Genomic DNA, 13,240 nt, shown 5'->3' with positions numbered 1-13,240 from the left:
AAAAAAAATTTTTTAGGACCCTCCCTTCAACCTGAGCATATATATACATATTACACACGCATATTCATACACACATTCATACATACACACATATTCATACACACACACCCAGCAATAAAACTTCCCAAAAGAAGCTTCCCTTCAACCTGAGCATATATTTACATAATACACACACATATTCACACACACACACACACACACACACCCACCCAGCAAAAAAAACTCAAGTCAATTTTCAGGTAGACTTTGCTGTTTAATTAGACATACATCATGACTACTTAATTTGTATGTATGCAAGTTACTTTTAGCTACTCTGCTGTAACTTACACATTAACAAGTGATGCATAAGTAAACATTACAGAAAGACACAAATGCAACCATGTATAAACTCTGTTGGTTTCCATTGGCCACAAACTGTGCACATGTTTGCATGATCAACAAGGAGTAAACCAGTTGCAAAGTTGAGTGAAAAATGAAGTGAACGAAAGCTTGAAGTTGAACAAATGAAATTCAAATGATGCCATTTTTTTCAACAATATCTTCTAGAGGATAAAACCTTCAACTTATGATAAGCTACATGATAAAAAGGATCAAACCCCGCCTTGTCCCCAGCCTATGTTAGTGGATGGCGACCACAGTACATTGTACAACATTCAATCAAGTACAAACAAGTTTTCATGCAAAGTATAAAATAGTGGTAGAAGTAGTGGTACCGGGTTTTTCAATCTTGGATTGGAGAGCTCTCATACTCTTGCCATACTTATATCCTTTTTGTGTGGCAGTGGTCTCAGCTGTTAAGGAAATGAGACTATTGATGATGTTGGACAACAGATTCAACAAAGGAATTGTGTTCTTAATCCCAGCAACAAGAATGTTCTATCTACATTCAAAGGATGGCTTTACTTAAACAACATACATATATCTATAAGACCGATGCAGTGGCCTAGTGGATAAGACATCGGCCTCCTATGCGGAAGGTTGCGGGTTTGAATCCCGGCTGCGGCCGCCTGGTGGGTTAAGGGTGGAGATCTTTCCGATCTCCCAGGTCAACTTTTGTATAGACCTGCTGGTGCCTTATCCCCCTTCGTGTGTACACGAAAGCACAAGACCAAGTGTGCACAGAAAAGATCCGGTAATCCATGTCGGAGTTCGATGGGTTACAGAAACATGAAAATACTCAGCATGCCCCCACCTCCCCCCCCCAAATCGGCGTATGGCTGCCTGAATGGCGGTGTAAAACAGTCGTACACGAAAAAAAACACCCGTGCAAAAGCATGAGTGAACATGGGAGTTTCAGCCCATGAACGAAGAAGAATAACAACATATAATGAGCTGGACATGCTTGAGGACATGTTAACATTTTTTAAGTATCTCAAGTGGTAAAAATAGGACTGCCCAAAAGTTCCACCTCATAACAAATAATAATTCACTCCTGTTGTTCACTGACGAAGGTCACTGCCCAGGGCAAAGACAGTGACTCAATAGCTTCTCATTAGCACAGATTGTTGCACAATCATCTTTGTTGTACCAGCACCACCCCTTCATCTCCTTAACAAAATGATGAAGGCTTATGCCACCCAAAGCTTCACACTATTATATTGTCTAACTTTAGATATCTTTGGTAAAGATAAACATCTTTAAAAAAAAAAGACAAAAACACTGTACTCTTCGGCAACCTTGATGATAAGCATTCGCACATATTCACACCAATCAAGAACACAGAGCTCTATGATACAGACATAATGTGCAAAATGCCTGTTCTTTTGCAAGCTTACTTGTAAATATCTGAAAGAGTTCATGCATAAAGCCTAAAATGATGTCTGTTGAATACTTCAAAGTCAGTAGTGTGAAATTGTTATTCCATTAAAGACACAGCCTGGTAATTTGCAACACAATCCAGGCAAATGGTAATAGCGTGCACATTTCTTGTGCTGCTTTTTTTTTTGGGGGGGGGGTGCTTTGGCCACTAACTGTGAATTTGCACCTGTTGATCGTTCCCTGGCTTGTAGCCGCAAAGCAGCGCTGATTTATAACAAAGAGTTGATAGAACAGGTTTCCACCAACATAATTAGACTTAAGTGCCAAAAGAACCATATATATATATTGCCTTCTGACAAAAAACGGCCAGACAAATCCAACATATCCCCTCCCCCATCTACCATTGTTTTAGAATGACTGCTCAGTCGCTAAGCAAGAAGCAAAACACAGCCGGTAAATCAGGTTACATGGCTGTTATGCCAAGTAAAACAATACATGGCCCTTTTGCCAAGTAAAACAAAGAACAGAACCTATCACATATGGTTTAGTTTTAATTCTAAGCATGCATAATTCCCATCCGACTGCACCATGAGTTTGATGCTCGAGTTCTGAATCATGATGCATATATATATAACAACCTCTCAATGAGTAATGGTAGTCCGAAAAAATGGCCAGTTTGGTGATGTCTTGTGCGCCTTGCGCTCAATATTAGTCAACAACAACTGTGACACAGAGGAAGGGGTAAAAATGACAATGCATGAAATGAAAAGTCACTACTAGCTGTCTTCTGTCTTCAGCCTTTTCCTCCTAGCGTGGTTTGCTTCTTCCTCTTCCGAGCTCTCCGACACGGCCTGGCCATTGGCATAGAACTGGGACTGTGTGCTGGCAGAAAACTTGGATGTGGCACTGTACTTCTCCAGCATACGAACTGAAACAGTTGCGGAGCAAATAAGGGTTAGAACCAAGTCTCCAAAATCATTTGCAAAGGAAAAGTGTAAAACTAAAGCTACAGAAAACAAGGAAAAACATATCCTTTCAGCAACAAATTTAATGGCTGGTGGCCAACTGAATAAGTAAGGAAATGTTGGACAGGGTTCATACAGACACCTGACAGTGAAATTCAAGGAGTATTCAAGGAGTTTTCAAGGAGTATTTCCGGTATCCCAGCTCCACCATGGCAGGCTCCAGAGAATCAATCAGGGTGGTTGCATAAGCATGTCCAAGAAATTTGGAAGCGTAGTATTCCGTTTGGACTTGCTGCCCGTTCCAGCAACGAACAAAAATGTCAAGTTGTTTCATTTTGCTGAAAAACTTTAATATTAACATTTTTGTTGTTGTTGCCTGCACTTCAGAATTCAAGGAGGTTCAAGGAGGTTAAACACAAGAATGACCATTTTCTCCAAATTCAAGGAGATTCAAGGTCCTTGAAAAGGGGGGTTGAAAATTCAAGGGGATTCAAGGAGATTCAAGGAGCGTACGAACCCTGTTGGAGCTGTATTTCCCCTCCATCCAATATCCCCCACCCCCCTCGTTCAAATTCTAGGAAACCAATAAAGTGGAACCTGCCCCGGCTACCACCTGTTGATGACGACCACCTGCCCTTTACGACCACCCCAAAGAAACCCTGACTTGGTTCTTTCCTATATAATACACCTTTCACAACGACCGCCTGTCTTTGAGAACCAATCTTCGTTGTCCTTTGGATGGTTGTTATAGACAGGTTCGACTGTAAAACCTAATGCAAAAACACACAAACAAAAATCACAGAGTATACTCACTTTGACTTTCGATCTGCTCGTTTGCTTTCTTCATGGACTCGATGTCTTTTTGATGTGTAGTGTTTTTCTCTCTCATGCTCTGAATGTATTCTGCTGCCCTTTTCAAAATTTGAGCTCTTGAGACCTGTTGGCAACACAGAATATAGAATTTTCACACCAGAATAAAATAGAAGTATGAGTACTATTCCACACACACTACACCTACAAATACAAAAGACACAAGGGTGACTGAAGAAACATACGGGAAATACCTTCTAGTTCTACATCACTATGAAACCAACCACTTAGACATAACTGTTCTACACAACAAAAGTGTACATTGATCATTTGAGAATGTATGTACTGGATATATTGTATTTCTCTTAGTCTTACAATAATACCTTAAAGCACATTGCCAAACTTCTATTGATGGATGTGCCTTGTTTTTAACTATCGATAGGCGTAGCACAGAAACAATTCATCAAACTCAAAACACTTGGCAAAAAGCTTGGGGACTGGACCCACTGCCAAAAAGAAACATGTATACTGAAGACATAAAAAAATAACTGAATAGGCTGTATACACTCTAGATTATTCAACTGTTCTTGTGATGAGACATGTGTATCGTAACGGAATAACAGTTAAAACCATTGTTAAATTTAAAATGAACAAACATGTATACATCTTGACAATTACGTACACAAGACATCACAAACGCAAAAAATGTTGACAAAACAAAGACTCACTTTAGGGCGATTTACCTTTTCTCCTTGTAAATCTGGGACGGAATCACGGAGGCTGTGGAAGCTGTCTTTGATATGGTCGCGACGTTTGCGCTCCAAGGCATTGTGATGGGCTCGTTTATCAGCCTTTGAACAAAACACAAGAAAAAAAACTTATCATTAACAATACTGTCCATTTGTTCTGTTGTGAAAAACTGCCCATAATCCAATGTTACTACATGTATCAACACCTTAAGACAACAAAAACTGATATCAAATAGGCAACATGATAGATAAACGCACACAAAATTGCAGCTTTTTCAACAATCATTCTTGACGGCTAAGTCACCAACCTCAAAATGTCAATGGGTCACCACCGATTCCTAGCGACAACAACCTACAGCTCTCATTTTGAATCTGGATCCATCAAAATGGTAATTGACTGCAGCTAAGCCCAAACCCCCACACTCACAGCAAAACGAAGAAACCATATGGGATAATAGTTAATATTATTAGTATTACAAAACTTATGTGACCCTACAAAGAAGCCTGATAAACTAGAACATTCTGTTAATTAAAGTGTCTTTTGTGAACATGCGTGTAAAATTAAAAAACTATGAATTTTTTTTTTAAATCACTCTTGCTCGGCAGCCAAAGGTACTATCAGCTCAAATGGTATGAATCAAACACAGTAATTACATGCTGAAAGACATGCATGCAAACAACTTCAACGATTATCAATTAATCTACAAGGGCTCACATCCATGAGAAGTGGCACAGGACAAATGTCCTGGACAATGCAAAAGTGATAGGACATTTGTCCTGAACAAAGATAAATCAATAGGACATTTGTTTTGCGCAACAAAACGTAAATTTAATTAAACTTGACCAGTTTCTTGTCACAAAGGTAACAGAACAAATAGGCAACTGTCAACCGGCTTGGACCAATCAGATTTGCGACCCTTGCAAGCTCTTCTCTATAAAAAGCACATAAAGTCTCCCCAAGTTTCGTCTGCTTGTAGAGACACATCGCTTCGCAAAACATTGATAAAATAGCAAATCAAACTACTGTAAATGGGAAAGTACTGACATTGTCCGGATCAAATGAAAGCATAATCGGACAATGACCACTTTGTGACAAAAACAATAGGACATATGTCCTCTTGCATGAAAAATGTATAGGACATATGGAAAAAATATCCGTGTATGTCCGATGTCCGACGTGGATGTGAGCCCCTGAATCACACTCAAAGCTGCTTGATACTGATGCTACCACTACTACAAACACTTGCAATTAAACTGTCAAGGCAGAGCATGCAAGTAATTACAACTTGATAGCTAATTTACTACAGCAGAACCCCCCCCCCCCCTTTTTTTAAGACCCCGTCACCGCAATTTACAACTTCCCTCCTTTTAAGAACTTGCTATTCTAGGGCCAAAAAAAAAAAGGTCTGTTTACGGTAACATAGGGTGAAAGAATAGGGTCGGTAGGTCGGCTTTTTTTTCTTTCTTTCTCCCCTCTCTATGATGTTTCACAGTTCATTTCTTCTCATCAATCCCTGTTTTTGCCTGTTGAAAAACGTTAATGATACTAAAACTCGCTGGATAGGTACTGATAATTTTCACCCCATCCTTTTCATGACAACATTTATCAAGCATTACAGCTAGCGGGTGGCGAACACCACTGCGTGCATCCATTTTGAAAGGAAGTAACACGAGTGACGACCCTTTACTCCTAACAGTACTTTGAGCTTACCTCCCTTCTGTCGTCTGCTGTTTGAGCGCAAACAGCTCTATTTTGGATGCGGGTTTGTTTTTTTTTTTTTTTTTTTCTTCAGACGATCCAAAAAAAAGATTAGGGTCGTGCCTAAAAACTAGGGTCGGTCGGGTTACCGTAAACAGACATTTTTGGCTCACGTAAGTGTAGCCTATGCGATGGTAAACTTTGTCTGTCTGTGCGTGCGTGCGTATGTATGTGTGTATGTCTGTGGTAGAAACTTTAACATTTTTGGCTAAACACCGAAATACTCATTTCACGTGGTTAATTTTCAAGCACCATCTTCAAATTATTGAAGCAATGATCAACATTGTGTCGGCATGTGTGTAGTTAAAGCGTGTATCCAAAGAAAACGGGTGGTGGGGGGTTTTGAAGGGGTACAAGCAGTTGACTGGTTTGTGTCGTGTTTGGCATGCAGACGGCAGGTCAGGTGTCAAGATCAGGTCAGGGGTCGCGCGAAGGATTGTGGTCCAGTTCTCACCTCGCCGATTCGCCGGGGAAGACGATTTCATGTTGTTCGGTTTCTAAGCTCCAGAAAAGTAAATAAAGAAGATACCAAAGGGAGATTTCCTACAATTTGATCTGCACAGCGTGTTTCCAATGTCCACGCGAGGAAGAGCTGTCGAAAGCGCGGCAGTCAGTGTCGATCTTGCAGCCGTATCCCGGTAAGTTCAGAGACAGATCCAGTGTCTCCCACTCTGATAACGTGTCACCTACTGTTAATCCGTTTTGTTTTAATTTCTTTTTATTTCAGCAGACACGGATGTCAAACACAGTGCTAGGCAGTCACCTCTAGTGAAATGAGTTGATCTAAAGTGCCTGTAATGTTTGGATGTCTTTGCTCGTGGTTCGATTTATGTGAATTTCAAGACTTGCAGTAGAGTCTCAAGTTAAGTTTACTCTGCCCGAAAAAAACTGTCCACCATTTACTTGAACATGCAGATATAAGGAAACGGAATGAATCTGTTCTCAAAGTCAAAATGATCACGATTTTTTCCTCAGATTCAAAACATGCACTGTCATGGTTTTGTCTGTACAATTTAGTAAGTCTTAAGTACTTTGCAACAACTTCCTTGAACGTGAAAGACAGTTTTTGAATGCTAGATCTGTATCGCGTTTCATTCCAGACTCGATCCTCTCTTTGATTGTAGATCTACTGTTTGCTGTTTACGCACTATCATATGATTCGCTATGTAACGTTTGGTAAGCTTACCTTGCAACAGCTTTCTTGTCTTTGTTGGCATTTCTGGCTGTGTTGACCGTCAGAATTATTTTAAGAACCAGGCTGCTGCAGTCGACATGTTTCGCATATTGTAGGGTTACCATGCTGCATAGGTAAAGTGGCTTGTATAACCTGACTATTCTGTTTCAAAACACTGTTTATATTTGTGTAGGTTGTAGTCATCATAACTAATCGCATTTTGCCATTTGTTTCAGAAAGGAGGTTAACCTACAACAAGATCGACGCTATGTCAGATATATATGCCTCAGCCACATGAAGACTTCCGAATTTAGATCTACTCGGCATGGTGACAAGTCTTGATGAAAAGTATAGGACTGAGGACAGCAGTGGAAAAAGTGCCCACATGGCAGGTACCTAACCTATTACCCTTGTCATTTTATCTGTTTGCCTTCTTTTGAAAATTATACATGGAGTTGATATGATGCGTTAGTTTTAACTGTGTGTGTGTGTGCGTGTGTGTGTGTGTGTGTGTGTTTGTGTGTGTGTGTGTTACGGAGTGAGTGAGTTTGTGTTATGTTACTGTTTGTTGATTTCTTACGGGAGCCTTGAAGGCTTCGCCTCTTGTTTTTTTTGGCCTAGACTTTTTGTTCATAACCCCTGTACATGTACAGGTCTCCCATATTCAGGCCCCCTCCTTGTTGAGACCCATTTTTTCAGAATGTTGTAGGTCTTTAAACTTTAAAGATTTAGGGGATTTTCAATGTCATCCCCAGCTACATTCAATTACATAGTGAAATCCAAGAGAACATACCAGTACCACTCACACAAAGGTAATTCTTAACATTTTGTTCTTACATAATAGACCTTTTCGGTATCTGAGCAGCTCTCGCGAGACACGCTCTTTGTTATGCTTTGAACATCGCGAGAACTTCGAACCTTGGCTTGTGCAGCTGGCACGAGATAGCTGTACCGCATGCTTTGCTATGCTCTGAAGTTTGCGAGAGATTACGAGAGCTTGGAATACCGATAGGGTCTATAAGTAACATTGATCATGCTTTAGCAAAAATTCCAACCACTAGCTCAGTAGCTGAGATCTCAGGCAATGTTTCACTATTGAATAAGGTTACTGTGAGCAGGAAGTATTTGCTGACCCAATGACTTTCTGCCAAATGTATTCACCACAGTAGTGATGGTTGAGAGATCATGCATCCATGGGCCTTATGAGTATGACCCGTGGACTGTACGAATTGTACTTCCACTGCTAGTCTACATGATGATCTAGACTATATCAATTATCATCAAAGATACTACTCTAGCTAAGCCTGATTTGCTTTTTGGCCCTTCCAGGCAATGCCTGAATTAGCGTTGTGAACTGTACAACTACAATTCTGATCGAGTAACCAATGTCATCTATGAGCAAGCTATGACTAGACTAGACGGTAAAGTGTAATATGAAGTCAGCAGGACTACCAACGGGTACCGCTGCCAACGTGATCTCTAAATGTACACTCACTTCATTCAAAGCGTGTCCAGGACAATCTCAACATTGAAAATGCATGCAGGTTGTGAGTAGACCGAGGAGCGATAGTGGGTAAAAGGGGGAGGGGAGGTGTTCGCTGCCATTGCCAACCTTGCTGACGGCATTGGCAGTAATAATGACATGTGAGCGCAGGGACTTCCCATCAAAACACGGTCACGTGGTTTGTGGCTACAAACATGCCGCCCCACAACAATCAAACAAATAAAATTAACGGACACAATCAAGCAGCCCGTAGTCCCATTAAACACTAACTTACGTTCTCGTTATTTCTGACCTGCGAGTATGGCTGTGAACCCCCTGCTTCTGCTCCTAACTCATCGTCTTCCTCCTGCGAACCGAGAGAAAAAAAACACAGGTCAAGTTTGTTGATAAAAATATATTCCAACAGCTGTGGCCGATCCCACGATTTTTTTAAATAACAAAGTTTATCATTTTGATTCGTGGGTACTCACATCGCTTTCAATGTCCACATCTCTGTCCTCATCGCTCATGATTCCTCACAAACAGTCCGCAAACTGTTCCTTCCTCAATGCAACCTTCCCCAATATGGCGACCATTCAACGCCACGCGGCAAACCACGTGCAAAACGGTTTGGACATAAACAAAACAACGAACACAATGCGTTTCTTTCTGTTAAAACATTCACTGCACAACAGTTAGGCTAGAAATATGTTGCAGAAAATCATACCCATGAAAATCGCATCTAAATCAGTATGTTTATTTGTTGCGATGTCAAAGGTTACGATATGGCCTAAATATAGACTTTTTACTACGGTGTATACTTTATTTTTCTCCCCCTCCTAAAGCGGTTAGTGCAAACAGCTTCGTGTAACGGGTAGACTGGACTCGTCAACCCTGGCAGGTAACCAGTCTAGGAGAAGGAAAACTCCGAAATAGAACCACGGGCAGACCAAGCTCAACAGCCCAGGAAGGCAATTGGTCTAGGGGAGGGACCCCTGACCAACGTCCAAGGCCGAAGTCGGAGATGCGGGGCCCCCTCAGTGGGTGCCAAAAAGCGCTGCATCACGCAAATCACAAAATGATGGAGACAAATCAATTGATAAATAGTGAACGACGAAGAAGAAGAAGCTTCGTGTATGCTTGTTTCTCGGATACACCCGCTTAAACAAATTAACTAAGAGCTGCAAGTTCAGTACACTGAAACACACACACACAGTCTCACTGGCTGAGAAATGTTGGTGTGTGGCACGTGCGGCACTGAGAGAGGCAGGGCTGTGCGGCCGCGTTGACAACTGAAACTGAAGTCAGAACGGATGTCAGTGGTTGTCGCAGATCATAGCCTGCTCAAGTTGTTGCATATTAATTAAGTGTAGCTGGTCAATATTGGGAGGAAATATCCAAACTGAGGAGCGTTTGTTACAACTAAAGTCCACTCAGTCAGTCTTGCAGCCAGTATGTAACAATGAAACTCGGCCGTCCTGCCGTCGAAAAACCTTGAACACAACACAGGCTGATCATCATGAGTCAGTGTCATACTGATGCAAACGTGACCAGGCCTGACAAGTGGTACCAACAGCTACACTAATAGCACAGCCAAACAAATACACTGAAAACATTTTATGAAATCATATGCATTTATTTCATTATGTACTCATATGGCCACTAGTTCCCAATTCCAGTGGGGGAGCTTGTTTATTTTATCTTGTCAGCGAGCCGCGCGGTGATAAATCCCAGCCGCGTAAACATTGCAGCCAAGGCAAGAAGAAGGGGGAAACTCGGGGACTTTTTCTACATTTATGAAGGGTAGGGGGAAGCAGACGACAAAATGTACGCCATCTTGTTATTCAGTTGCCAGGTTGGAAACCTAAAAGTTTGGACTCGATTTGCTTGTTTTTTCATTATATTGATATGTACAATTATTCATATTGCAAAATATAGCATACTACAATCCCTTCAAGCTAAAAATGTAGTGTAAAACTGAAGGAACTTGTACTACAGCACTACAAACACAAATTCAGTATAGTTAGAGAGTATTTTACCTGCGTTTGGATTATGATGTTGTTGTTGCAACATTTAAAGCGTGTTCGATGTTTCTGACGGAATCATTAGCGTTTGAAAACAAAAAAGCCTCGGTTTACCAAACCTTTGAGAAAAATGGCTTAGAAAACGAGGATAGTGTATTTTTTGCAAATTTACTGAGACTATTTCTTTACGACAACGACCGGTATCGGACATTCGCTTTGAGGCAAACAAATTCACTCGTTGCCGCCAACTTCATGCATGGCTTTCCACCCTCCTCAGCCAAGCTAGTGTGCATAGGCACACGCAACACACACCACTTCGTAACACACTTCGCGGCTGTATAAAAGTGCATATATTTGCCTGGAGATAATGAATTACCAAACATCACAAAAAACAAGTTTAGAAACGCTGCTAGCATGAGCAGGTTCTAGAGGGTTAACAGTTTTAAGTTCTGCAGTAGTAAGTCGCCAAAGAAAGAGTTTTAAGCTGGGGGGGGGGGGGGGATGTTACACTGGTACGAAACCTGTGAGTGTATGAGTAAAGACGAGCGCACAGACAACATAATATTAATGAATTCGATTTTATTTCAATTAAAAAAAAGTCTTAAGATCAGGGGCCTGTTAGATTTTAACCCATCTTGTTTCTGCCTAAAGGCCTAGTGTAACATAAACGCAGCGCGCCGACGGTCGGTGGGGGGGTGGGGGCTTGCCGCTATCGGGTTGTCCAAGACGCATGCCGCGAAAAGATTCCAGGCCCCGATAAGAGTAACAGACCACTTTGTTTATAATAGTGAATTTGGCTCCTCAAGAAGAAGTTATCGCCATATGTGTTTCCTGCGCGGTTGGTGAACCGGTCAGTTCAGCCTGTCGAGTCCCTTTCAGTCAGTCTTGGCAAGACACATTGTTGAAACTGTTGAACGCAAACTACTACATGAATTAACCTTTTTTTTTTTACTGAAGAATCAGTGTTTTTCATCAGTCGACTCTTTTTAATCTCCCTTACTGATAATCCGACACTGAATCTGACCGTGACTTCGCCTACCGTCTTCCTTGCACACCGACTCAAAACTGATTTAGATAACCCCTTATGTGATTATATAATCATCTGTAAGTACTCTTGTGGCGGGTTTTTATTTAATGTTGTTTTTTTCCTCTCAGTTATTTTCTCTCTGTCTCTGGCATCCGTCTCTCTCTCTCAGTCTCTCTCTCTCTCTCTCTTTTTTTTATACAAACACATATTTCAAGCTCTGTTATATATAATTTTCAAACATTGAGGGCCCCAAAGGGTTTAAAATCGTGATCGTGATTGGCGTTTTTTGACCTTTCTGTGACCGTGATTGCCGAAATTTCCATTTCTGTGATCGTGATGGGACTTTGCCCGTGATCCGTGATGACAAAAAAATCAAGTCTCGTGATCGTGATCGTCATTCGTTTTCGTGATCGTGATAGGCATTATTGCAAAGCATTTTATTTTCAACGTACATTTTTCACAGCTGTATCACTCTATGATCCTCTATTCGTCAAGGTGTTTGTGATCGTGAAAACAAAAATAAAATTAACTGTGATCGTGAAAGCTAAAAATTTCCCTTCCCGTGATCGTGATGATACCCGCCCTTTGGGGCCCTCAACATTGCTAAAGAATCACAATACATCTTAAAATGTCTTATTGGTTGCTTGACATGTTGATTATGGTAAATATGTCATTTGTACTGTAGTTAAACTTATCTTTTATTTCTTCTTGTTTGTTACCCCTCAATGGGCGAGGGCCGGATGAAAAAAAGCATGTATACATTGCTTATTCTGTCACCCTCGTAAAATAAATTTCAATTCAATTCAATTCAATTCTCTCTCTCTCTCTCTCTCTCTCTCTCTCTCTGTCTCTGTCTCTCTCTCTCTCTCTCTCTCTCTCTCTCTCTCTCTCTCTCTCTCTCTCTATCTCCACTGACACTGAAGAGGCCGGGTTTTCTCTGTCTCTCTCTGTCTCTCTCTCTCTTCTTTCAAGACCTTGCTTCTTCAAAAGAAAACCCAATGAACATCAGTTTGAAAAGCAATACTGAATGAACTCACAAATAATACTTCTGCACCTAATTCAAGTTGCGTTTAAGGACATAACACCAGTGATGATTTAAATACACATTTTTCCAAAATAGCTGAAAAAGTTATTATAAAAGATAAAACTAACCTCAATAATTTGGAAGTTTTAGATGACTTCTGTAAGTCAAAAGAAATTTCATCTCAAGTAAACACTCTTCCGCTTACAGAGTGCCTGAAGTCTTTCAAGCACTCACCGTCATTTCAGAAAAACAAACACTGAGATAGTCGGGGAATAGACGGGCTGGATGGAAGAATTCTTCAGTTATCAGCGAATAGTAATTTCTGAAACTCTCACTTACATTTATAATCTCTCAGTGTTTAGACAAAACATATTTTCCAAAGCCCTCAAACAGGCTAAAATCATTCCTTTGTTCAGATCTGGTGAGAAAAAAGACCCCCCCAAATTATAGACCGATTTCTATTTTGT

The 13,240-nt window shown here is 40.8% G+C and overlaps 1 protein-coding gene across 6 annotated transcripts; it reads right to left on the bottom strand.

Annotated features, from left to right (window-relative positions):
- Positions 1 to 232: 232 nt before the first annotated feature.
- LOC138952593 (protein max-like) lies at positions 233 to 9,346 on the bottom strand. Of its 6 annotated transcripts, none has more exons than XM_070324281.1 (5): positions 9,190 to 9,346; positions 8,994 to 9,065; positions 4,277 to 4,384; positions 3,537 to 3,660; positions 233 to 2,686 (listed from the first exon to the last, which is right to left on the bottom strand). In XM_070324281.1, exons 1-5 carry the CDS (start codon positions 9,226 to 9,228, stop codon positions 2,535 to 2,537), a joined length of 495 nt encoding a protein of 164 aa, XP_070180382.1. In that variant the 5' UTR covers positions 9,229 to 9,346; the 3' UTR covers positions 233 to 2,534. The 6 variants fall into 6 exon arrangements, with proteins under 6 accessions (XP_070180382.1, XP_070180381.1, XP_070180383.1 ...); XM_070324280.1 differs by having other exon boundaries at positions 4,262 to 4,384; positions 9,190 to 9,345; XM_070324282.1 differs by having other exon boundaries at positions 4,262 to 4,384; positions 9,012 to 9,065; positions 9,190 to 9,345.
- Between the last annotated feature and the right edge of the window lie 3,894 nt (positions 9,347 to 13,240).

Source organism: Littorina saxatilis, linkage group LG17, assembly GCF_037325665.1.
Source record: "Littorina saxatilis isolate snail1 linkage group LG17, US_GU_Lsax_2.0, whole genome shotgun sequence".
Taxonomy (NCBI): domain Eukaryota; kingdom Metazoa; phylum Mollusca; class Gastropoda; order Littorinimorpha; family Littorinidae; genus Littorina; species Littorina saxatilis.
The sequence above is the reverse complement of the archived record's forward strand: the minus strand, read 5'-3'. Positions and strand labels throughout refer to the sequence as shown.

Bases quoted from the DNA above. Each gene is read 5' to 3' on its own strand.
- LOC138952593 (XM_070324280.1), bottom strand. From the start codon at position 9,228: ATGAGCGATGAGGACAGAGATGTGGACATTGAAAGCGAT. The intron at 3,661-4,261 runs GTGAGTCTTTGT...TGTTGCCAACAG, and splicing joins AAAAGGTAAATCGCCCTAAA to GTCTCAAGAGCTCAAATTTT. The intron at 2,687-3,536 runs GTGAGTATACTC...CAACTGTTTCAG, and splicing joins CGAGCAGATCGAAAGTCAAA to TTCGTATGCTGGAGAAGTAC.